At 49.3% G+C, this 26587-nt stretch overlaps 1 protein-coding gene across 1 annotated transcript in view; it reads right to left on the reverse strand.

Moving 5' to 3' along the window:
- Window positions 1-10510: 10510 nt before the first annotated feature.
- LOC128274401 (transcription intermediary factor 1-alpha-like) overlaps window positions 10511-26587 on the reverse strand; it is a 42505-nt gene continuing 26428 nt past the window's right edge. Inside the window, exons 2-12 of the mRNA XM_053012594.1 lie at window positions 20211-20696; window positions 15300-15614; window positions 14966-15218; window positions 14439-14894; window positions 13165-13658; window positions 12859-13081; window positions 12263-12783; window positions 11684-12194; window positions 11459-11615; window positions 11258-11381; window positions 10511-11172 (exon numbers count right to left, since the gene is read on the reverse strand). Coding sequence (XP_052868554.1) covers window positions 11017-11172; window positions 11258-11381; window positions 11459-11615; window positions 11684-12194; window positions 12263-12783; window positions 12859-13081; window positions 13165-13658; window positions 14439-14894; window positions 14966-15218; window positions 15300-15614; window positions 20211-20696 — 3696 coding nt within the window. The 3' untranslated portion in view covers window positions 10511-11016. The remainder of the gene's footprint in view (window positions 11173-11257; window positions 11382-11458; window positions 11616-11683; window positions 12195-12262; window positions 12784-12858; window positions 13082-13164; window positions 13659-14438; window positions 14895-14965; window positions 15219-15299; window positions 15615-20210; window positions 20697-26587) is intronic.

The raw sequence follows: 26587 nt of genomic DNA on the forward strand, positions 1-26587 counted from the left end.
GAATATGCCCCGAATGGTATTGCATCAATTAAAAACCGAGTAGGAAACATATACCCTTTTGGCCAATCAGTTGCCTTTAGTTACATTTGATTGAATTGTTTAGTATTTGATTTGCACTTCGTAAATATTTAAACAATAAAGATTCGGGTGCGTTTGGCAACTTACTTCTACGTTTACGATGCCGGAACAAGTGATACAAAGCATCGTCTGTGGTGAATAAAATACGGTAAGTTCCGGAAGGGAATGTTAAAACAGCATTTCGAATTTCGAAATAATACTATAACCAACCTGTAGGACCACCAACCGACTGATGCCTGATTCCTTTCGGTTGTTGGTTCAGTGGCGCCGTTAAACGGGTGATCTAAACGGACCGGGTGCTACTGCAATCCACTGCTTCTGCCAGCAGAGGCGACGAGAGGCGAAAAATAAATCGCAAATCAACCCAAACCCGAAAATTGAGAAAACTAGAACAAATCTTTCGGCGCCGAAACGGAAAACCGTTTGTTGCGGGAGGGTGAAAACGCCACTCCGACCCTCGCACACACACACACGTAAACACGGCCAGAACCCACATACTTCTGGCCGAGCAGGGCACAATGGGCGCTGTTTACATTGGGGCGATTGCGGCAGCCAATGGGGCGTCGTTGCGGACGCATGTTGCGAATCGCAAAGAAATGAACGATTGTTTACGCAAACCACCCACCACCCGGGCAACATATCCGACCACCCACCCACCCCTCGGAAGACGCACCAACACACACACACACACACACACACACACCCACAGGTGGTGGTGGTTGGTAAGTGACCAGGCCGCGTTGACTCATCGAGGCCACCGGTCGCGGTTGAAATGAGCCTTGCCGATTGATAAGTTGATGGAAGATGACGCTGACAAAGGCTGATCGGGCCGACACCAAGATGTGGGAGATGATTAATTCTCATCCCTATCACACACACAGAGAGAGGGGCGCACCCGCCCTCAATCACGTGATTGCGTACGCAATTGAATCAAAGCCGTACGCACACGATCGCCACCACGTCGCCGATATGACGTGGTCCCAAAATAGTTTTAAATTTAGTCGTTCTCTGTCTCTATCCACCGTTCGGTCTCTCTCTCTTTCTCGTTGCTAGATTACTCATCTTAAGAAAAACCAATGCCAGCGTTCACTTGACTCACGATCGCGAGATCTTGAGCAAGGTAAAGAGAGAGAGACAGCGAGAGTCAGAACATATGTTGCGTGCTTTAAATCAGTTTGAAGATACTCCTCCTTCGTCCGCGCGTTCCGCGGACCCCACGGGAATTATGATTACCCCCGGGCAGGTGAGTGACCCTATGTCTATGTGAAGGTAGCAGGCAGAGGCCGGCTAACGACGACGAAGCACTGGCGCCCTCCCCGTAGATCTTGATTAGCCGCGGCACGAAGAAGGAACGACACACACACTGACAGCCAAGCACCGATTCCAACCCAACAACAACAAGTCGGAGCGCAGCCCGACGGAGCACCCCGACGAAGGCGACGTCCAAGAAGCAGAGATTCTTGACCGACATAATGGGAGCTTGTGGCCCCGCGACCATCCCCTCCGTGCGTTCAGCAGCCCTTAGTGCTTAGTTCCAGCCGCCCATTATTAGGGCGCAGAAACAAAAACACTACCGCTCCCCGACGGCCTTTTGTAAAGAAGGCCCAAGACGTCCGAAGACCACCAAGAGAACCTACGGGAGAGATGCTGCGTTCCACCTCGCCGCCGCTCTAGAGTACGCGAGTTCCTCCCGTAAAGAAGATTCGCGGCACACTATCATCATCACCGCCATCATCGTCATCGGCTTCGTCGTTGCGACGGAGCACGTCGGATCGTTCGATTGACCTTTCGCGTTCGCTGCAGAGAGTCACGACACAACACGAATCGCTTGGCCTACCGCCTCCGGGGACGGGTGGACGGGGAGGCGAAACTAACGTGTGCCCTCTCGCTCTCTCTCCCTCACACACACGTCCGGTTACTCTTCACGCGGCTCTGAGGCAGAAATGAGGCAAAACCCCCTTAGCAGTTCCCCCAATGCCCCAGGCATCGTCGAGTGTCTCAGCGGTCTATCGAGGCGCACGAGGGAAGTTGTGGGGGGCGTGCGGGCGGGTGGTGTGATAACGAACGTAAGAAAAACAAACATTCAGTAAACGATGGGTCGATGGGTTACGGAGCCACCCAGTGACGGCGGCCGATGGTAGGTGATGCTGGCGGCGGTGATGATGAAGTCGACGCCGTTTGACACTTGATCTTGGGATTGACGTTTTGGGGCCAAAGGGCTGGGAAGCTAGCGAAAGTGTTGGAAAGATTGCACCCGAACTGTGGTGCCGGAGCGTGGGATGATGTCCCTTTTTGTTGCTGATGATGATGATCGGAGTCGCAGAACTAGGGAGTTGGAAAGGGTTTCTGAGAAGGGATGCACTCGAATGAAGTTCATCGTCTCAACGTTTCTCTGATCAAGCTCAATTGCTTTTTTAGGATTTGACAGATTTTTCACAAAGAAAGGTTTATTAATTGGCGGTAAATGCATGGAAGAATCGGGATTCGAACGGACGTCGTTCACCGATAGAAACCGATCTACAGACGGAGCCACAATTAATTTTGGTCTGGTGAAACAAAATCTGTTTACGATTTTTTCACCCGATCGTGACTCGATCGGAATCTGGAGGTATTATGGTGGTACGAAAACGCCAGATAATTTAAAAAATGAATCGGAATTCATGAAACGATCCATTATGGGGGTTGTGTTTCTCAGAACTCAACCGCCTGGGGTGCTGCGGCCACCCACCGAATGCCGGTGGGGATGAGATGATGGCAGCAGTCTCCTAACCCGAGCGAGAGGGAGAAAGAGAGAGCAAGGGATTCTTGTATTTAGAAATATATTACACAATGAACTTTGCTCCATTTCGCCCCGGTAAGCGTCTAGTAGCAAGTTGTCCCGTTCCGTTGTAGCGGACACGGAGGAGTAGCAACCTGTGCCTACGTCGGGGGGGTGGTTGGTCGTGGCACCAGTCAAGAAAGATCATAATTCACACACGTTTCAACCGACCGAGTAGGGGGCAGCGCAGGTTCTTGGCCGAGCGCGGCCGGCGGGTTTGATTTATGTTTATCAAGTTATGTAATTTTCCTACGATGCACTGCACGATTATTACTGCCGCGGTCGGTGCCGCGCAGAACCTATGCCGGGCCTTCGCGGGGTGCGATGCCGCTTTAATGGGATGTGCGGCTGAGCACGGAAAAGGTATCATTCGCACCCGACAAAAAGTAACACCAGCGGCGGAGGCGGCGGCGGCGGCGACGGGTGGGAAAGAAAACGGTGAACATAAATCGTCGCGAACATTGAGCAGCTGTTGCTCAATTATGCCCGTGGCCGTGCTTTGCCGTTATACATTTTCAAGCAGAAATTGTCACGCGTAGATAATGGACTTTAAATGGAGGCGAACTAAATCAACGCACGGAGCCAGAACACATGTTCTGGGCTGTGAAACGGTGGCTCACGTGGAGCTTCAGATTAAAGTTGCCACAACCAATCTTTGCAGCTTTCTAGCCGTTCTAGCAAACACACTTTAACAATCGCGACACGTAGAACAACAACACGGTCACTAGTTCCGATGATTCACCATCGCCAAGATACACCACGTGCGCAGAAGCTTAAGGTAAAGATAACGGTACCGTGTCACCTGCTGGTGTGGCATTCAATCGGGAACCCCTATCTAATCTTGCGACCATGTTGGGGCTCAGGTTTGTTGGTGCACATGTGCGAAACCGCATAGCGAAGATTTTGCCCCACGAGCCACACGATAAGCTGCCGGACTACATGGCGGTGGTGATCCAAAATACGGACGAATCAACACGAATTTTTACATTTAAAAAAGTTCGTTTGTTGAATCCATCAGCTCCGCAACCTGGTTCCGAGTGCGGCGCGAAACAACAAAGGAAAACCGGAATGAAGTTCGATATCACACTCAATCGAGTTCCGATGCTGGATGGAAAAAGGTTTCCTGCGTGATGTGAAATATTCGATATCAATTTTCCGACTCCAACATTTCAAATATCAGCTTCAATGCCGAATGGCAAATAAAAATGTGCGTCGGTCGGCTATCTTTTATCCTTTTTTCCTATTTTTTCCCCCCCGTACCGAAATCCATTTGGTGCGTACCAGTGCTTACAAAACAATGAAGCCCAGAGCCTGCCGTACCTAACCGGCATCCCATTTATTCTCCGTTTAGCGCTCATCCGTGCGCGCGCTAGGCGAGATAGAATTTCCCAACCGGCCGGACAATATCGAAATTTCTCAATACAAGTCACAGAGAATTCGTCCGTCAACGCGTCGAAATGTGACACGAATGTTCGCACCACCATGGCAAACAAAAAGTGGGGGGTTTTTTGTTGCCGTTCTTAAACGAAACAAATGAAACCCAGCGGGAGCGAAATAGCGAATTTTTCCGACGAGTTAGGGAAAATTTACTCCGGACTTTCAGGGGTGCGGGCTGACGGCCGACGGGAACGGACACTTGCCAGAGCTTGCCATGCTGATGGTGATCTTTTTTTTTCTATGTTTTTAGTTATCAACCCGGGCCGGGACCTTGGTAGCCCACAAAAGCGCAACCACCGCTGAATGGTGGTGAAACTCTGATGGTGATTTGTGCATTTTATGACCGCACCGGCGGATGATGTTGGTCGGCTGTGTCGCTGTGTGCGCTTAATAAATGGCAAATTGATTACAGTGTATGTTAGGGGCAGCGATATGTTCAACAATTAAATTCTAATTTCGAATAGGGAGTCAGAGCGAATAGCAAAAACTAAATAAGTGCATCGCAGGGATTAAGCGCAAATTGAATACGGTGTTGTGGTTGCACTAATCGCTATCCAACCACAGCATAAAACTGTACCCAGCGGCAAGCAACGAGTGGCGACAGTTTAACGATATGCTAACGCCCGGCTAGTGGCCAATGTTAGCTGGACACAGTGTGCTCGATGAGGCAGGAGGCGCGAGCTACATTGTGCTCAAACAACACAACCTTTGCAATTTTGCCTCCAATACTAACAGTTCCTGCAGCATCCACTTGTTAAGAAACGACCAAAATTGTAGAAATTGCCGAAATGACACAAAATGACTACAAATTAATGTGAACTAAATATAGATAATGAACTGAAAGCGGCGACTGACTTACCTTTAGGAAAAAAGCCGTTGTGTACCCCATGGGAAATCTTGTCACCACCAGAGAGTGTGTTTGGCTGGGACGATCGCAGCCGGAGCACCACTCCGAGGTGTGACAGCACCGTCGGATGAGTGACGTGCGTGTCACAAGCACAGAATTCGGCCCCTGCGGAGGTTCTGCACGTTCCATTAGCTTCGTTTCTATTGCTCTGCACAAGCGCACCTTCGCCCGCACGTTTTCTATCGCACAAGCATCATTTTTGTTTAAATAAAAACACACACAGGACGTTCAACAGGACGCACCGACGGCCGGTGTATTGACCGTTAATACTTCTAACGACAGTGTGGTGATAGGCGAAGCCAAACATCGAAGAAGACTACAGTTCTGCCGGGCACAAACACATTTGGCCCCACGTTCTTTTCTGGGTAACCGATTTGCCAGCCCGCTCTTCTTTACATTTCCGAAATTATGGACCCCCTTTAACGGCAGTCCCATGCACCTAAAAAACCCTATTCTACGTTTGCATTCCACGCGGGGCACCGACGATTCCGCGATGCCATCGACGACGACGACGACGACGAAGTCGAGGCTTGGTTTGATCTATTTTCTCCCGCTTTTCCGCTTTCGATTTGACAAACAACCAGTTTTCTTCCGGTGCCCCTCCTGTTCCGGGCCACGAGTTGCCGAGTCGAGTTTTCCGCCGGCACGAGTTCTTGGCAGATAGACACGTCGCGCGCTAGGCATTCATTTTTCCTTCCGTGCACCTCTACCTCTGCCGAACCCTCGGTCGTTTTCCTTCTTCTCCGGCCAAACTAACGCACACACACACACACACCCGGTGTCGTAGTGTCCCGAACACCTACGACGGGAAAAGGTGAACCTACACCCGGCCCGACCATGCGCCAGAGAGGTGGGCCTTTCACGCCTTTCTGTTCCACACACACGTTTGCTACTATTTTGCCCCCTTAGTTTTGTGCCACTTTTCGCTGCCGGTGCGCCCCCGGGCAAAAAAGGGAGGTTTTCTTTTACTTTCCCGTCGTCTTTCGTTTCTGTTTCGCTCATGCACCCTTTTACATGAACCTACGGGGCCACTTTCGCCGGTGGTTCACTACCTGAGAGACCTCTCGTTAAGGATGTTTTTTGCAGTTGTAGCAGTTGCTTGCCAGCTCGTGTAAGAAATAAGTTCTTGACTTTTCCGTGGAATCAGAACCTAGTCAATTAATCAGATTACACAAAAACCTTCAGAATTGTGATGGATGGACCACGTGGAACGAGTTAATTCGCACACCACACACACAATGTCGCGCCGGGCGATCGTGAAGCCGGACCCCGAGCGTACGTCGAAACCGGGAAAACGGCACAACACAGCCAGATCAACCCACAACCGACGGGAGGAAAATGGAAAATGGCCAACACCACCACCCAATCTGCTGATCGGCGCCCGCAGCAGCCGTAGCAGGAGGAGGAAGAAGAAGATACCTTGTTTATCTCGGCGCTTCGTGGCGGCCTCGTGTGCCATTCGGCGGGCGGCGCTCAGAACCGAACGGCGAATGAGTGGCTCGTGGTGAGTGGCGTTCGTTTCGTGTCGCGTGCGAAATCGTGCGGCGATGAGTGACCACGGATCGAGTTGTTTACAAAATCCGTAAACGTCAGAATCCGTCGTCGCACATCGTCGCCGCATTGCTGACCATCCTCAATTTGTGGGCCTTGCCGTGGCTGCTGAGGAATTTTCCAATCATTACAGCCGGTGGACGGTAAGGGGGGGAAGCCAAAACTAACAGCATCACTAAAATGGAACCATGTCAATTCATTTTAGCACGCACATTCCTCGAGACTGTGTGGTCATCGTGCCAAAAAACCACTTTCCATCGCCTGAGGAACTCATCGAGACCGCCGCTTGACCGCACGACCGCACACACTCTCAACCTGTCCTGTTCGGCGATACCAATACACCAACACGATCACTGTTTTGGTGTGTGTGTGCGTTTGTGGATGGTCCTACAATGAGAGAGTGAGCAAAAGAGTGCGAGCGATGAGGAAGCGAAGCAACCGAGACCACACGGAGCATCTCCTTATCTAATCCCATCCAATCCACTTTACGGTTTAGAAAACGTTGCTCTGAAACGAGCGCCATTCAAAGCGCCATTGCTTGCCGATGCAACGCACGTAAGGCTTATCGCATGGATTACGGTGGAACAAAAAAAAAATATTACCGACATTTTACATCCTTAGCTCTGAGAACATTCTGCGCGGCGGCCGGTTCGCGCTGTCATCGCCAACAACAGCGCCTGATTACGACGGTCATCATCGTAAGGCGAGCAAAAAAATCTCCTTCGGACACGATTCATTCGATCATTTCGCGAAATAGCACCGAACAGGATCGAATGATTGCCGACTCAGTAAGCATTGATTTTTGTTCTACACATAAAAAATTATGCCGCGCGTTCCGTGCATTCCAACCGAGCGAACGAACAGGAAGAGAAGAGGTTCGAGACAAAAGAGACACACAAAAAACACGTACCGTTCCTTCGGTGGCGCCAGTTGACACCACACACGTCGCCGCACACACACACACACAGCGCCAAGCGTACGGAGAAGAAAAGCAACAAAAAGGGCCAACAAATCCTCCCAGTGCGGTCTCGTAGCAAGTGTACGCGAAAGGGGCACCGGAGAAGACAAAAAAATGGAACAAACCGTCAAGAGATACGGCGCTGAGCGACGCGCCACATGGACACACACACAAACGCACCCACCTTTCTGTGGGTGACAAGCAAAGTTCCGTCTTGAAGGAAAAGAGAAACGCGATATACAAAAGGAGGTACGCGCGTCTCCGGCACGCACACATGCACGCACATGCGCTCGCTATCTCCCGCGGATCACGCTGTTTCCCGTGGAAAGAACGATGCATGTACACAAACAAAAAAAGTAACCTTTCACTAGACCCACCGACCCCACGACGGGGGGGGCTGGCCTTGTTGTTTGGTCGGGAAAAACGGGATCATTACAGCGATGTTTCGCACTTTCCGCGAATGTGTACTTTGACTCGGAACAGCACCACCGAGGAGGGGCCACGGTTTCCCGGAACGTTAGGTGTGCCGTGCGTTTCGGACCGCGGAATGACCGATAAAACGGGAGAGGGAGAGGGAGACGATAAAAACACACACACCCAAGCAGAGCGATTTGAATGCAAAGCAGGAAAGTGTTCTTTCTGACCAGGAGAGGGAGAGACAGAGAGACAGAGAGATAGAGAGCGGCTCGCTCGGGTTCTTTAACCCCTTCCCTTCACCGACGAACGCAACACAATTCGCGTCCGCAACAACGGGACATGCTTTCCGCTGGGCAGATTTTCCATTCATTCCACCATTCTGGCCACACACTTGTATTTTGCACACCAGCGGTGTCGACGCACGCACACACACAAGCACTTACGAGACGCGGTCCGTGAACGAAACAATCTCAGCACACAGGGAATGGCGAGCGAACGAACAAACGAACGATACACAAAACCACTTCTTCACCAGCAGCAGTCCCAGAATTGTAGCGGAAATCGGAACGCGAACCGACGTGCTTCCACTCTCGGCAGCTGTTGGCGAGTGACTCGAAGTCGCGGTGCGATTGTAAACTGCGAAACGCGGTACTCGCAGGAGCCACGCACACTACGCCAGATGGGTTCTCGCGCCGTCCTTGTAAGTGATTGTGTTTACGTTTTTTATGCATGGCAATGCAACGCCAACTTCGAAACAACATGCCAACGCACACCACGGCACGGGAGAGCGAGAGAGAGAGCGAGAGAAGGAGGCGCGGACCCTTCAAGCGAGCGAAAGACCTCTGGCGGAAACGTGTCGAACTAAGACCGTTCGCATTCAAATTCAAGTCTCCGACGTTCGAGGAATTGATCGAAAATTATGATGCAATTAAAAAATGACTCCAAAAGAATTTGTTGGTGAAATACTTTTTTATTCTATCCTTGATTCGCTCGATGTTGCAATGTTTTAACCCGTGCCCGCCCTTTTCCTACAGCACACTTTTGGTAGTAGGCTTTTGTTCGAGTTACTGTACTTGCATCAAGTATCGTTACAATCAATCTGGCCGTTTGCCGCAACACGCAGAGAGCTTGCCATCATCTTACGGTGTACAAATGAGTGGAAGTATGTATAAGTATGTATAAATGTATGCTGGCGGCGCTGATCGCTGCGTTTGATCCATAACTTATCAGCTACACTAGCTTCCGCCCACAACACCCCGGCACTCAAGTTTAGCGTCGCAGAAAGAGTCATTAGTTCCACCGGCTGTGCTCGGTGCCTGGTGCACAATGGTGTCTTAAACATTAACACGTCCTGCGGACCACCGTCTTCCCGTAACGTAACTGGAGGCTGGCTGTTTGAAGTCCTTGTGCATTTCCAAAACTCGACCAATGAATCATATTTCATCTCGTTCGTATACTTTTGCACACGGGAATCCCCACGATTGACCTCTATTGACGGGGAACCATAAATATTCACAAACTTATTGCTACATTAGAGTTGAATCGCAAGACCGTATCGAACGAGTACTCTACCCCTATATTGCGTTCGCTAGGAAAGATAACTCTACCAATTTTAAGTTCTTCAAAGGTAGACCCAGGTGCCCTCCCTAGGTGTCGATTGTAATGTGTTCGTTTTGCATACGAACAGAAGAACCTATTACAGTGTTCAGTTATTGAACGTTCTATACAACACTTGAATGCTTTCGCAAACCCTTACTTTCTCTTACCGCATTTACGCTATCGATGACTGGGACGCAATCGATGGCATCGCAAAAACTTACGGATGAAAGCATATCATAAACTCATCAAATGTCGATTATATTACGGTACAAAACGGTACTAGTTTCGATAATAACTTTTTACATAGTCTCCAACCCTTTTGCTTTTGTCTTCATGACCGTTTAATGTGTGCATGTCGTGTGCATATTGAACGGTCACCCGCTAGGAACCGCCGAGGTACTTCACGATTAATTGCATATTCTATCACTAGCAAATATCTACTTCTAATGAGTAATTCAATTGTGTAATCAAAATCATTCCCTGCGGACGAATACGGTACAATTTTTCCATTATTCGCCACGATATCAATTCCCCTTTCGATCGCCACACCTTTGAATTTCTTTGCCTCAGTGAAGGGCTTTTTTGACAAATCCTACTATTTACAGCCGGGTTTTTTTTCAATTGTTTGAAATACTTTAAAACAATTGAATTAAAAACATTCACATTCTACCAACCATACGATCCAACACAAAAAGCTCGTGGCACTGTTTCGGCGACGATACTTCATGCTTTCGAAGCGCCTTCGACCTCTACTGTGCTCCGCTGCGTTCGTTCCCCTTGCGTCGTCGTCTCCGTCCCCGAGGACGACGTGTTTTTGGCGACGGTGGCAACATGAGTAGCAAGTCCCAATCCATTAGCAACCCGCCGCGCTGGCGACAATTCCGTTTCGGTCTCCCGTGCACTAGGCCTCCCGGTACCGACGGCCGGATCATCAGCTTCCCTGCTACTTCCTTCACCAACACTGTCGTCGATGGAGCGCACCGCACTAGCAACAGTAGCATCGTTAGTAGCACTCATATCAGTATCCATCAACTCTGTACCATGCGTTGGCAATGGGTCTACTTCCAATTTCATCTTCAAGCATTTCTCCTCGCTTGGCCGCTCGTCGGCGAGAGCGGAATTGATCGATCGTCCGTTGGAAGTCGAATGAAACGAAAGGTCTTCCGGTTGAGTGTCGTTAAGGGGCAAATGCTTCTGCTGCTGCTGCTGCTCGGTGCCTTTCTGGACAACGGCGGCATGCTGCAGGGACTGTTAGTCGCTCTGGCGGTTCCGGGAGCGTTTGGTTGGTTTGGGCAGATAGTCATCGGCGAAGCAATCCATCTCGAGGTACTTTGGTAGCCACTTCAGCACCTGCTGTTCGAAGAACTTCTCCAACTTTCGTGCGCTCTTGTACGTGGTGCTGTCCTCCTATTAATCACGAGAAAAACAAGATAACGCGATAGAATCCCATGAAATCCCACCTCCGATCAGCAATTTCCTGAGATCAACATACCTGATAGAAAAGGTAGACGTTATCGAACAATCGTTTAACATCTGCGATAAATGACGCAACGTCGGTGTAGTGATCATTATTGCTCATTTCCAGCTTCTCGCGAATGATCGACAATGAAATGGGGCTGCAAATGAGAAGTGACGCTTAGTATTGAACAGTCAGGTTGTTCGTGACGACCATTGCAGGTCGGCGCGATCGTACCTTTGTACGATATCATAATAGCCCTTGTTCGTCTCCGGCTCGAGATGCCGGAAGGGCATGCTGGTCTCGTACTGGCAGAACAGTTCCAGCACGATTCGCTGCAAAATTTTCAACTCCAGAGGCGTGATTCCAATATTTCGCTTCTCACCCGTTGGCTCTGCAATCAAATAGGATGCTAATGATCAACAGAAATGCCTTTTGAAAGCCCTTAGATCGCTGACTTACCCGCAGGAAGATCGGCAAAGTTGTAGCACAGCAAACACTGCCACGTTTCGCTCTCGTCCGGCAGCGAATCAATCACGGGTATGTGGCAGGTCTGATGGAACACCTTCGGGCACTTATCACAGCACATCAACTCCCCACCGTCCATGCACACCGCGCACCAGTCCTCGTTTGGGTCGAGTTCCTTCGGCATGCTCTTGTCGTCCAGCACGACCACTGCGCTGCTGCTGCTGCTGCTGCCGGTACCGGCGCCGCCACCGCTGCCGCCACTGCTGTTGGAGCTAGTGTTGCTGATGTTGTTCAAGTTTATACCGCTGGTGTTTGCACCGAGAACGCTACCCCCGCTGGTGTTGAGGTCGGTAGAACTGTGTACCTGCGGTGAAGTCGTCTTACCCCGGTGACCTTCCGGCAACACTTGTACACCGTTCGAATCGAGCTTCGCGATCGTCGCCATCAGATCGTTCACTGAGTCTTCGCACGTTTTGTCGATCGATTCAGCAAAATCTTTGCCAGGCTGCAAATGCAAGAAAAGTTAACGAGATTTATGCGTCGTTCGTCGTTTGTCGCCATCGCAGGATATACCTCGTTCGTGCTGGGACTCGGTGTTTTGGGGTTTGTAGAGGTTACGTTTGGGAGTGCATTTTGTAGCTGCTGCAGGTGGTTCTGCAGTTGCTGTTGTTGCTGTTGGCTTTGTAAATGTTGTTGCTGTTGTTGTTGCTGCTGTTGTTGCTGCTGTTGCTGTTGCTGCTGCTGCTGCTGCTGCTGCTGTTGCTGCTGTTGCTGCTGTTGCTGCTGTTGTTGCTGCTGTTGTTGCTGCTGTTGCTGCTGCTGTTGTTGCTGCTGTTGCTGCAACTGTTGCTGCTGCTGTTGATGCTGCTGGTGTGACGAATGGTGGTGGTGCAGATGGTGGTGCACGGTGGAGGAACTGCCGTGCGAGCCGTGCCCCGAGCTAGACGATCCTCCACCGAGCCCTAGGACGGACGAACCGCCTGCTCCGTTCTGCAACATCGAGTTGCGGATGGTGTCCGGTGATTTGAGAGGAATCTTGAACGACTCGTTCGATCCACTGCCAAACAGGTGCAGTCCTGATGGTCCCCCGTAGCCTGGAACAACACGACATTTACTGTACTTTTGAAAGTTTTCTTTTGAAAAAGGCATCCATTTTTTATTTAACTTACCGTTGTTATGCTGTGACTGCATATTTTGAGGAATATGCCATTTGGCGATGGGACTTCCACCGCTGCCTCCGCCAGGGTTACCGGAAACACTGACCCCCGGGCCCGGTCCCGAGCCCCCGGATAGTTGCGGTGGCAGCTGCGGGGGTTGTGGCGAATTCGGGTTGTATCCAGGCGGAGGACATCGCATCGACTGTTGCTTGGGCGAGAGTAATGTGGAAGAGTTCTGGAAGAGAGAAACCCACACACGTAGGTGCACGGCATTAGTAACAGAATCGGGACACGGTAACACCACTCCACCACACTTACGTTGCCCATCATGTGCCGCATCGAGGGCAGCATCGTGAAGCGCTGGAAGCTCTGGAAACGGGCCGCAACGGCTCCCGGTCCGCCCGGTCCCATACTCATCACGCCGCCACTGTTGTTCTGCGGTGGTCCGGGTGGTTGCGGGCCAAAGTTTTGATGCGAACTTCCGGGCCCGCCCAGAAAGCTACCGGGAGGTCCACCGAGTTGGCCGCCCATCCGGTGCGACGACGGTCCACCGGGCCCGGACGGTGGCACGCTCGCCATGAAGTTCGCTGTGGCAGTAAATTGATTATTAGCCATTGCACTATTGTTGCCAATGGCAGTGGCAGCAACATTGTTCCCTGGGCCACCAATCCCCCCACCAAGACCACCACCACCACCACTACCACCGCCACTACCAGGACCAACCAGATGGCCAACGCTGCCACTACCGATGCCGGGTGGTGGCAGCGGCGGGCCGCTGGACTTTTGGTTCAACAAATTGCGTAAACTCAGGTCTGATGAAACGAAAAGAGTTTTAGGGGATGTATGCGTGAGATGGCAGGTAGTGTAAGGGTGATAAACGGTAGGGAGAATGTTGTAAGTAATCAATGGCGGTCGATGAGGGTTGTTAGGACAGAGAAAAGAAAAAAAGAAATGAAACAAAAATAAACCAGTTAATCAAAACAGCGATCCCGAACCAAAGATATGCTTTTAATTAATAAATACAAGTTAAGCCACAAAAAAGCTATAAAATATGTTTTAATATTCGCTATAGAGTTTGTTACTACGAAAAGCTACAATGTTTACGCGAAAAAGCTAAAAAGTACTGATAAAATGTCAAACTAAGCTTCGAGATGCATTTACTACTACGCATCCGGGTTGCAGTTGTGTGATAAGCAAAAGAAGTGATATAATTGTTCGTTCTGGTAAAGAAAACGTGTCAAACATTATGAGTTACGCTTGTGTATTGTGCAAAAGAAAACTGTCACCCTAATAAAGCCAATCAAGCTAAATCAATGCTAAATAAGACACTCAAAGGAGTTGCAAATACAGCGTTTAGAGCTAATCCTCCGAACCTATTAAGTCGTTGATTTAATTTTAATCCAACAAATCAATCAATGGTAATGCGTTCGAGGATACGTTTGAAAAACAAGCGAAAAACTAAAACCAAATCAAACTCTACAATACAAAAAAGTGAACCAAAATGGACGGGAAAATGTGTCATGAGTTGGCGCAATGGCGAAGTTGTGGCTGCTGTCCGAAGAATGTTCCGCCGCCGACTCTCGGCAACTTACCCATATTTTGGGGGTGCGTCGAAGAGCTGACGTGCTGCTGAGGTGGCATCCCGTGCGGTGGTCCCATCGGGAACCGCCCGAAACCGGATCCAGGTCCCGGGCCGTTCTCCGGTGGGAACGAGCGACTCATCGGGTGGCCCGGTGGAAACGGTCCACCCACCGGCACACCTCCGTTGCCGTTGTACATCGGCGGTACCGGTGAGAAACCGGGCCCGCTCGACGACAGACCGGGACCGTTGGAAGAGAGTGTCGTCATGCCCGGCCCGGGCATGCCGGGTCGCAGGGGCGGCGTTATGTTGGGACTGGGCTGTTTGCTGCGACTCTGTGGCGGTGCCGGTCCACCGGTGCCACTGGGACCACCGCTGGGTGACGTTCCCTGTGGACCGCTGTTGGCAGGTGACAGCGGTGGCGGATAGATTTTCCCGTCCACCAGAATGGTGCCGATGCGGGCAATAACTAAAAAAACGAGAATGTGGAATAGAAACTTGCGCGGGACTCCCCATCGGCACTCCGCAGTTGATTCTCACCATTCTGTAGGTCCTGCACGTTGGACAGCAACAGCTGGACGCGCACGGGAATCTCCGGATTGGGAATGTCCGCCCGCTGACTCTTCACCTTCTGCAGGTGGCGGGCGAGTGTTTTCTTGCTGTACAGCACCGCACTGTCGCTGCCCTTATCGAGCGCCGTCTGCACGAACTCGATGCAGTGGTCCGTGTGGCCGGACAGTAATTGTAGCGCTTCCTTTTTCTCGTTCAATACCTGCAGCTTGGTGTCGCACACCTAAAACAAAATCCCGCGCCAGGGAACAGAGATTAGTTGGTGGTCGATTGCGGAGTGCGTCCCAAAAAGGATGCGGCTTACCTGATTCAATCGGTAGACGAGCTGCTTGCCCCGTTGATTCACCGCGTTCGTTAGCTTTACCACCAGGTCAGCGATCTCTTTCGACAATTCCTTTTTCTTCTCCGTGATCAGTGCTTGCCGATCGTCGATCACTTTCATCGCGCTCGACAGCAGGACCTTCTTGTAGCTGATCTCGCTGAGCAACCCGCTTAGGGTGTCGCGCGTTTCACTCGCAATTTCGTGCGCAAACTTGTACTTGTGATCCCGGTGATCCGCCAGCTGGCAGTCCCGGCACGTTAGGAGATCACACGTTTCACAGTAGAGAGATAATTGTTCCTAAAGGAAGAGGAGACGTAAAATAAGTAATTAAAACAAAACAGCTATTGACGAATCGAACCGATCGAAGAGACCCAATAAAATAACTTTTAAATAAAAATGTACCAGAGTCACGAGAAACCTCCAAATACGACCCCATCGTCAACCTAGAAAGGGCAAACACAAATAAGCGAGCAAACTGTGCTCTTCGTTTTTCAACTGCTGTTAATGGAGTGGTGATGGCGTTAATGGCGCGTTTTTTTTATCACACGGTACAACAACGTCTTCACATTGCGCGAACATTCTTTTTTTTTCCATCGCCCGACAAATTCCTTCAACATTCGCGCGTCTGCGTTGCCATTCCGGCGGGCCGAATGGTGCACGCGAAACCAGCAGCAGATGGCAAACATGGCAACGTAGCAAGGCGAGCCGGTTCGTACGCCGGATTGGTGTATAAACGGCATGTGGCTCTCTTAATCTTAAACAAACGAAACCGCGATCTGTTGCGGGTGCCAAATAAAGAGACAAGATCGAGTAGGACTGTTACTAAAGGCGCACCGGCAAGCGATATAGCTTTCTCCAAATGAAATTACCAGTTAATGGTCCAGTTTCACTTTCTACACTCCAGATTGTAGAAAGTTAAATTTGAAAGTTACTTCGAGTAATTAGTGTAAACGATTCAAAGGCTTTCTCGTGCGGAGCTCACAAAAACAATCCACCGGGGGGGTTTGTGTTTGTGGAATGTCCACAAAACTTCGCCCAGAAATGGAAGAATGCTACCCTCGTGGAATTGGAATTCTTTTGGTCAGACCAAAGTAAAATTATCCGTGGAATGCCTACCACAAACCAAAATGTTTAGCTCTGCATGATGTCCCTTCGCCACAAAAACGGTCGGTTCGGTTTGTCCGCCACAGGAATCCACCGTCGGGATGTCGGTGCTAAAAGGACACGTAGGATGCCAATAAACATTCCGTGTATCACACTGCGCTACTACTGACCAATATCGGCTTGGGCGAATTATTTCTCCACATTTTCGCTTCCTGATACACGCGCGCGCTGCTGATTGGAAAGGTGATCCATTCCCTTTTTAATAACGCGACTGCTAGCCGCGATTGTTCGCCTGTCGAAAGAAGTTTGCTTCTAGTTTTGTTGATAATCGAAAAACGCTTTTCGAACGGAATCGAGATGTGCCGCCTATTGAACACCGAACCGCGGGGCTTTCGAAAGCCCATCGGAGTGATGAGGGGAACATTTTTGAAAGGGGTTCCACTACTTATAAAAGGCACGGGTTTCACAGTCCAAGCCAGGACGGGAGGATACCAACGGCCAACCCGAGATCCTTATCCATGCGAACCCACCACCGATCACCGGTGGCAAGGATTATTGCTGCGGGTGCGGGCACTGCGCTTCGGTTGATGGAGATGCTGCGCGCACCATGTTGCCATCGTCCGCGGCGAATCCGGGGCACAGCAGCACATGACGGTGGTGGTTTGGTTGGCGTGTAGCATATAAATTTCATTGAAATCCAATTTATTCCAGCTCACCGTGCCGTCTCACACAGCCCATGAGGAACGGGGCGCAGCAGTAGTGAACGGCAGGAACGGCAGGTGGTGTGTTGTTGAACATCTTCCATCCTCTGCTGCGGCACTCTCGACGGCAGGTGGCACAGGGCAGGGCAGGGTACACATTGCGCACTCGTTTAACATGAAAGCTGTCGGTCCGTCGTTCCGTGTGTGGCTCTCTCATGCGCTGCCGCCGCATGATGCACATCTGCAGCTGCAATTGCACTTTTTTTCGACACACTCATGCAGTTTAGATGAGAGCGACTGAAGGGGTAAGAGAGCGAGAGCGCGCGAAAAAGCTAACGTGGTGAGGTTAGGATTTGTGCGGTGGGCCCCGCCAGTTCATGTGCAGCTCCCAATCCATCTGCGGCACCCGGTGGCGCGAAGGAACTCGGCAGCTGCTAACCGGAAAGCTTTTTTTGCTTTCGGCCTCGCGTCCGGAACACGTTTCGAGACTGGAGCTCCGGCAACGATATGTTCCCGGTTCCCGTAAGCTGGGGCGGGTTTATAAATATTAATGTTGACCCGCATGAGGTGAGCTTCCTTTTCCGGTTGGAGCTGCACACCAAAAATACGCCCGATGATTGACACAAACACACCGCTGGGGCCCGCTTTCCGAATTCTACGCATCCGGAAGGGTCCTTTCCGTCGCAAAACGCATTTGAGGATGCCAAACACAGGTTTCAGTGACTCAACGGCGACTGATTTTTTGCTCAAGAGGAAACAAAATTATTTAAAAAGCTCCCGTGCTTAACTTTTCCGAAATAGTGAAACATTGTATAGAAGAACGATAGGAACGAAGTAGGAAAGTGATTCCGTTTTATGAAGTTCACAAAACAAAATTGCTACCCTACAAACATTAAAACCGACTGCTTTTTATCAAACTGAAACGATCTACAAGGTGGTGCAGGAACGCAAATAAGAGCGAAGGCGTCCAATTGTGAAACCAAAACAAGACGAACCATAACAATAACAGCCACCCCGCGCTGAATAAACAGTGCAGAAAAAGCTCTCCGTTTTCGATTCGTCGACCCGAAAGCGAACATTGCAACGTGGCAGATTTGCAGGGTTTTCTCCCTTTTTTAGCTGGCGCAATCAAAACAACTTGTTTTGAGAAACGTTGGCGATTTCGTCGAACAACGTTGCTGCAGCATGCTTCGCGAGCTTCCGGTTCCAATCAATCGATCGATCGTGATGGTAAACATTGGCAAACATTGGGTGCAAGAGCGCCACACGGCCGCGAAAAGGGAAGGATGCCGTTTACCTTCAGTTGCCTACCTCGGCAAACCCGATCCCGGTGATTAAATCATCTGTAATCAACTGTAAAATGTTAGCCAAACGAGATATTGTTGAATGGCGGAAGGATGCCACACCGACTTCCTCCTCCTTCTCGATTTTTTTGGAGGAACACAAAACGTAACCACAACAACATCAGTGTGATCAGCGGGCGAACGTGGGCTTTGTGCAACGAATCACCTTTTTGGTGGCATTGTACCGCAGCTTTAGAAATGCCTCGCAGCTGCAACTATCGAAGCCTTTGTGGGGCTTGCGGTGGGTTTAATATGATTAACTTTTTTACCACAATGACACTCCACATACTGCACGTCACGTCGGTGATGGCACAATGGATGCCGAACATAAGGAATCCTTCCATAAGGGCACTCAGATTGGATTGATACGAGACGAGGGCACCTTCTTGATTTTTACTTCTTATCGGTATGGAAGCATCCATTGTTACGTCAACATGTTTGCAGCATACCACACCGTCACCATCGATACAGATCGGCCGATACAATCCGTTCCGCTACAAGGGACCCCAATCTTAACCGCATTCATTAAACGCGCTTAATGAAGGAACGAAGGGCGACCAAGTCGAGGCGACAGCGAATAAAAACGTGCCCCCATTCGGGTCAAACTGCAGCCTCTCGTCCGCAACATCCAATATCTGGACGAACTGATATTGCCTGACGACGATGAACCCGCATTGGATCACCACAATGTAGCGCATTGTTGGCCACCGAAGTTGCCAATGTATTATTATACACTTTCCGGGCGCATCCGGTGGAGAGCTGTCAAACAATGACGTTCGTTTCATTGTGATAATTATGCTGACGATGACACTTGCTCGCTGATGGGAAAAGTCCCACACCAGTCAGTGGGCCGCGCTATTCGCGACAACCTCGATTATTGACCGACAGGACACAAAAGGATGCATTGTTCGCTGTCGGTAGCGACGACAAAGGAGCGCGCCGCTGTTAACTTCGGCGGGCCATTTGGTCACGATTTTGTACATCAACAAACACAACAACCACAAAAAGCCCATCATACCGCACATTAGCAGGATTGCAGCGAGATCCGAACCAGAGATCATCTGGTGTGTGAGTCGACAGGGGTACCACTTGAGCCATGACCAACAGAGTGCTCTGCAATGTTAGACATGGGTTGTGTTTTGTGTAACTTGTTTTTACGATGTTTGTTTCAGAGAACAGTATTTATATTAATTACATTGACTAATGTATCCAACAATTGAAAGCTTGAATTTCATTAATTTTTCTACAAGATTGAATGCCTTTATCGATGTTAGCACGCGCGCTTATACCAAAGCCTAGCCATTAAGTCATATAGAAGTGACGAAAACTAAAATGATAAAAACAGATGTGTGAACTGCATGCCGGCAAAAGCCGATAACAAATCAACCACGCAAATGGAAACAGTCTCCGGGTTTAAATGTTAGCAGGAAATGAAAGCATTAATTACCGAAGAATTGGACCTAGCTCAAGAAGCATCGTACTTGAGACCGAAGGAGAAACGGGTACAACAAAATAAACATCAGACTCGTTCAGGGAAATCGCAGGCTCTAGTCACAAGTATCGCAATCGGTCGTGAAGCCAATAAAAAAGATCTCCCATTGCACAATTTGTCAATCACGAAGGAAATCTGATAACTAGGTCACGGTGGACATACGGACATAACGACAAAATAAAAGGCGCTAATCGAGAGATCGAGCACGATAACCTTACCACTATCGCTGCTTTCCCAGAATTCGATCACCTACCTGTGGATGCACGTGGCACATTATCTTTCCCGACTGCTCGCTGAAAGCAGCCTCCTTCGACTTGATCGTGTGTTCCTTGGTAATCTTAAGTCGCTGATGGGCGTGCACACAGCTGTCACAAATAAATTCGCTGCACTGGACGCACCACGACGTAGCGATCGCATCCTCAGTGCAGCAACCGCACTTTATGAGATCCTTGGTCGACTCGACGCTGCCCGGGTTGTCCTCACCCCCACTGCTGGCTGTCGTCGTCTCGCTCAGGAAAACGTTGTCTATGATGTGGTCAAGTCGGCTTTCCATCTTACAGACCGGGCACACCAGAGCGGAGCTGCCGAGCTGATCGGTGAACTTTTGCTTCACGCACGCGTGGCAGGCAATGTGCAGACACTCGAGCAGCTTCGGGCGGTCGTTGGTTGTGAGGGTCTGGGAACACCAGACGCACATAGTAGGCGCCGGTGATTGGTTTGCCGTCTCCGGTGCATCAATCTGTGGGAAGGGAAAGGTTAAAAAAAAGCTTTTTAGACTCTCCGACATTAATAGATACGAATATGCGTAAGCGGGTATTGCCTACATCATCCGATTGCACCAAGGAAATCACGGCATACCCCACATCGGCCGGTAACCGAACTTTCAACTCATAGCCACCATCACTAGCCATGGCCTGGAAGCTAGTTTAATGGCACATTTTAACACCAAAACACTTACTACGGGAACCAAGTACTCATCTCGGTTTTGCAATTCAATTTGTGCACCTAGACCAAGGGTCAACCTTCGCGGTACTGAACCAGGCGCCTGGCGAACAGCACAGGTCCCCGTTTGACCTCCCGTCGGGAGGTGATTTACGTAGCCGAAGGGAAGCGTTGCAGCTGTTGGATCGGTTCGACATAGGCGCGTGTGTTAACGACACCGCGGATCCACACTGGCCTACTACGTTGAAAGTAGTTCATGAGAAACCTGCAAAGCCACGTCACGCATCTAGTGGCTACAAAATCATCGCACCAGGACGAATCGCTGTTAGCCACGTCAACATCCGGGCACTTCAAAGGAATTTCCGGAATGCCACACATGACGCACTAGTGGGACGTGTAAAACGTTAGAAGTAGCCTGGGGCGCAGATTTACGACCGGGCCCACCCGAACGGCAATTACGTATTTTATTACGGGACCACATCTAAATCATTAATTTAATGATTTATTTTTAAAGTGGAGATCCCCCGGACAGTTATCGACTACGGCTTGGAACAGCTACTAACAGGTCAATTCCATTTGGATGAAAATGAAAGGGTTTCGAACAGTCGCAGTAGTGGAACCCATCAACAGATCGCGCACCAAGGTTGAACAGATATTCGAAACGAAACCCGGGATTGAAAGATAGAAATGATTTGACGATGTGCAACAAAACGAGAAAAGCGTGTTTCAATGTAGTCCCAATACTAGTTCTTTTGCTGCTACGTTGGTCTAGTGTCTGTAACAATATTGAGCAGGTGTGTGGTCATGTATCTCTTATCAACATTTTGTGCGCCTATTATAAATGATTTTGTATACATTTCCGGCAAGGCCACACCTAATTCAAATCAGTAATTCTTCGCTCCTCAAAGCACGATTTCTGCGGCCGTGCCCATTCCATTAATTCCTAACTTAAGCCTGCTGGCGTCAGTGGAGTGATAGTATAGACGATAAGATAAGGGTCTGATATCCGGTCTGATTCAATATCCTCTGCTTGCAGCAATTGACAGCTGCAGTTTTATGGCATTTCTCGTAGAAAAAGCGATGAAATAATATTTGTTACTGATTTCTCTACTAAAGTGACCACCAGTAATAGCGGAGGAGAAGAGTCAACGTTCCGAGCAGGATGCAATTACTGATAATGCGATCGGACGACAAGGCTTGGTTGCCGAGAAAGACACCCAAGCTGACAGCAGCTTGGCAACGTTGCATGTTGCGCTACCAACGACGTTACAAATCTAATCATATACTGACGCGCTTCTTGGTACCGCCAAATGGCACATGTTACCACACAACGTGCGTGTTTTCGCGCACGAGCGAATCAATAAGTAAAAAAATAATTAAATCAGTCAGCAAATTCTCCGGTTCATTATCTCAACTCTTGGGAGGTCTTGTCTGGTCCGGTCCGGGCACACACAATTACTTGCCGAAACTCCAGTAAACGGTAAATGAAGATTGATCCAAATTCAGTTAACGCCTGCCAGCAATCAATCTTTCTTCGTTTTGTTTACCCTTTTTACGCTTCGACAACATCCTCCAGGCGAAACTTCCACGATTGACACGCTGCTGCTTGGAACTTTAACCAAAAACTAGACAGCCAAAGCTAAAACAGATAATAAGCGTTCATCAATTATGGAGGGGCGCTCTCAACTATCGCTCGCTAAACTATTGTCAGTTGACTCCGAGGAGTTTTTGAAATTTATGAACCATAAAGGAAGCACATAACAATAAAGCACCATTCGCGATTCGCGCCATCTTGTGCGAAAGGTCTTCAACAGCGTCTGGCAGCTGTGCTCCGCGGAACGACGCCGCACGGCAACAATGACTTCTCGAACACGCATCAATCATCATTCATCTTAATCAACCCGCACCCAATGAGCCGAAAGTGCCGATATAGAGACAGAGGCAGTACCATCGAACGCGCTGTTAACGAAAGTTCACTCCGTTCGTCGTTCGGTGTGATAAATATTCATTTGCATACCGGTCGCGAGCCACCAAATACGACCGCGAAAATAGAACCAATCGACCATTTTGAAAGACAACATGAGACCTGCGATAAGTGAGTTTACCAGTAAGCGCCCCCCTGTCCCGCGCACCCCAACGTCGTTAAGGTTAAATTAAGAAATGCTGTCTGAAAACTTTTACGTACATTATTGACTGCAATCAACCGCCATCAGCATTAACATCGCGGCGAATGAAAAATATAATAGGAAATTCCCTTTTTTGGCTCGTTTCAACACATAAAAGATTAGAACGACAGGTTCTAGAGGCTGCATTTGGAAGGGTGCGCATAGGTTATGGGCTGCTGTAAAACCATAAAATATCCAACATCCAAAACGGCCTTTTATCGTTTTCACTCGTCAGATTGGTGTGTGAAGGTCGCCTACCGTGTGGTTGGCTCGTATCGCACTCAGCTTAATAAGTTTGTATGACATTTGCGATAGTTTTGGCTATAGATCGATTGGTTGAAATGGAATTAATAATTAATGTTTTCGAAAAGCATCTTTGGTAGAAATTTATTTTCATCAGTGTAATGTCATTCGTTAGAATATATACTATCTCTCGCCAAAAGTTTTCCTGAAGCTAAGAGAAAACTGATGCTGTACGGATATATCAGAACCAATCGGTAGAAGTAGCTCATTATAGATCACTCCGTGCAGTTCCAACTAGTTGAACAGGTATTTTTTCTAGCTTTCGAGCTTTCGTTATTTTTTCGTTATCGTTTATGCGAAAAACTAATGTTTTTGACACTCTCCAGCGGCACGATTAGAATCAACGTGTGAAGGTTAATTAATAGCGTTTTACCGCATATGAGCTAACGAAAACGTTCAATGCTAATTCTCGTAAGTAATAGCGTCATACGTGGTTGACTAGAAGTAACTGTCGTATGTACCCACAATAAATGACATTATTTTGTTCTTTCCCAACTTTACCCAACGTTATGCATTTCGGTGTCACTCGTATAATATTAAAACTCCCTTTCCAACATCCGCTAATTAAATTTAACCACAGCTCACTCCATTAACAATCTCAGAAGCGTACCAAATTGGATTATTCCCCGTCACGTTCGTCGCCGTGACAGTTACTAGAAGGTTTGCCCGCCCCGCGGGCAGCGACAGGTTCCTTGCTCTCCACACGCAGTTGAAGTGCACAAAGTCAAGTGCTTTAACGTGTCTCCGATGACTGCTCTAAAAACCACTCCACAGCCCACACCCCGCACGCTGGAAACGTCAGCCGAACGTGTTTATGACACGGGGGAAACGAAACCCAGCTCACGTTCAAACGAATTAAATCCGAATTTCGTGTCAGAGCGCGTGTCAAGTGGGATTTTTAGTGAGGGAGCGACGAACGACGATCAAACATCACAAAGTCGCCGTGGGATCGCCGCCATGTGACGATCACGACCAGCGAAATATGAAACGTTGGCGTCATCCAGACACAGACCATCCATATCCCACGCGCACGCCAAGGCGCAGTAGTGTCACCAGAGGGCACTGAACGGTCGCGACTCCGATGTGACGTGTGGCGAAAAGGTTGTTGACAACTGAGGTAAGCTCGTCATCCGCAGTACCTCACTCCAAATGATCCACCAAACTACTAAATGCGATCTCTTTGCCTTGGGCGGCGTCTCCATAGAATTCCCAATGACCCAGTATTGCGATGGAAAGCCGGAAATGCACCGGAAATGTCCGTTTTCTGTCTCCAGACTAAGACTAGACTAAATCTTCTATTACCCACAGCACGCTGCTTGTGCTGGCGGTGACAGACAAATTTGAAACGTGACCGTGGGTGTCCCGAGCCAGCAAGTGCTACGCCTCTGTACCGACCGGAGGTTGCGCCGACCTCCGACGACGAAAATGTTCTCGACCGATAAGGTCGAGTTTCTGTTTCGGGCATCTCTGCCCACCAGAAACGATCATATGCCTTCTTTGCTTGTCCCTCTTGTGGTCCCTCCCTCTGTAATTTGTTTTAGTGACATGAAGCTGCGGAACACACACACCAATTGACAGCAGAGAGGACTAGACAAGTGTCGCGGCACCGTCATCGCGGCCTACACGTGTTGAGCCGTTGCTTCCGGCCGTTGGACACGCGCCATTCCGTCTTCACGGACGTGCTGCTGCTGCAGACCCAGGAGTAGCGCCATAGGATACGCATGCTATTTTTTACTTTCCATTTCTGGGTCGCGATCGTTTCGCTCCGGAGATCGCGAGCGTCTCAGTGTTGGCGATGAAAGATAACTTAAATTTTGCGCCTCCAAACGAACCATTAGAAAGGCACCTGGCAGAAAGGCCAAGAGGGAAAGAGAAAGGGAAAAGGAACAGCGGAGTTTTAGTAGTAACAACATAGTCAGATTGGGAGACGTTTGGGTGATACTAGGGCACATTTGTGAAATTTAATTGTGGAAAGAGATAAGTGCATTTTCAACTACTCCCAAGTAATGCCGTGCGATGAACAAACTTTTCGCCAACTTTTCGCCAGTTCTTCGAATCCAAATGCGAAACATAAAATGTGGCGCCTCGAGTCGTGTCGACAAAAATCGAGTGCTATAATCTGATTAATGTTCTATCATTACGAAATTAAATTGCTTCTTCATCCGGCGCGCAGTGGAGGCGCACCCCGTGCAGAAGCACAGAAGCATCGGATAGATGATCTTCGCGCGCTTCCGGAGGCCGAATTTATGGAAGAAGTTAAAATTCTACTTGGCTGAGCTTGAAATATTGTGATCCGGTTTGGCACCGTACGCCGGTCGCTGTAATTAATATGGATGTACAATTTCGTTTCGAATGCATTTTCCATTTTCCACGAACAGCTACTACTCTGTTACAGTTCCCCATAGCGAAACTCCCATCAGCTGTCTCCCAGGGAACGCGGTTTCCCGCTCACAATAGCGCCCTAATAAAAGGCTGAGAAACATTATCATAAAGAAAATATTTCAATTGTATGAAAGTTTCTCGTCATACTTTACGAACCGGAGCGAAGCGGCACGACTTGTGCAAACAGGTACAAGTTTTTTATTAGTTTCTGTACACTGGCCAAACGCACCGACTAACAGGAGCGGAACCGATGACAAAGCCCCCTCCGCGAGACTCGAAGGAGATTTCGAGAAAAGTTTTGGCACCCAAACCCACCGCCGGGCGGACGTCTTGGGCGGACGGTTTGAAATAGCGCAAAACTTTAGGTAAAATATTTACAAATGGCCGCCCGGCCGCTGCGCTAGTTGTTTTGCAGTCAACTGACAGATTTTCCCCGTACGCATTCGGAAAATGAATGCTGTCACGGTCCTCTCTTTATCTTATTTGCTGGCAACTTTTCCCATCAGCTTTTTACTGCGCTCTTCCCAGAAGGTAACAGTTAAAGCGGAATTCGAAGAAAGAAATCCTCTTACGTTCGGGGCTTGCCGCGAGTAGTTGAGTTCCTGGATTTTATGTACACAGGGGGCGAAACGCGCGCGCGCGCGCAACATTTGCTGCATTTTCTCACCCTCTGAGGCGGTGGCTGAGAGCAGAGAGCTGTTCACCCGTCTGTCCTTCGGAATCCTTTTAACTGAAATGAGATTCTTGCCGTTCGGCGTGCCTCGCGCAAGGATGCAGCCATAAATAACCGGATTATGGAGATTGTGTACGGAAACTTCATGGTAATGGAAGCGAAGCG

The sequence above is a fragment of the Anopheles cruzii genome, chromosome 3 (assembly GCF_943734635.1).
Source record: "Anopheles cruzii chromosome 3, idAnoCruzAS_RS32_06, whole genome shotgun sequence".
In the NCBI taxonomy this organism is placed as follows: domain Eukaryota; kingdom Metazoa; phylum Arthropoda; class Insecta; order Diptera; family Culicidae; genus Anopheles; species Anopheles cruzii.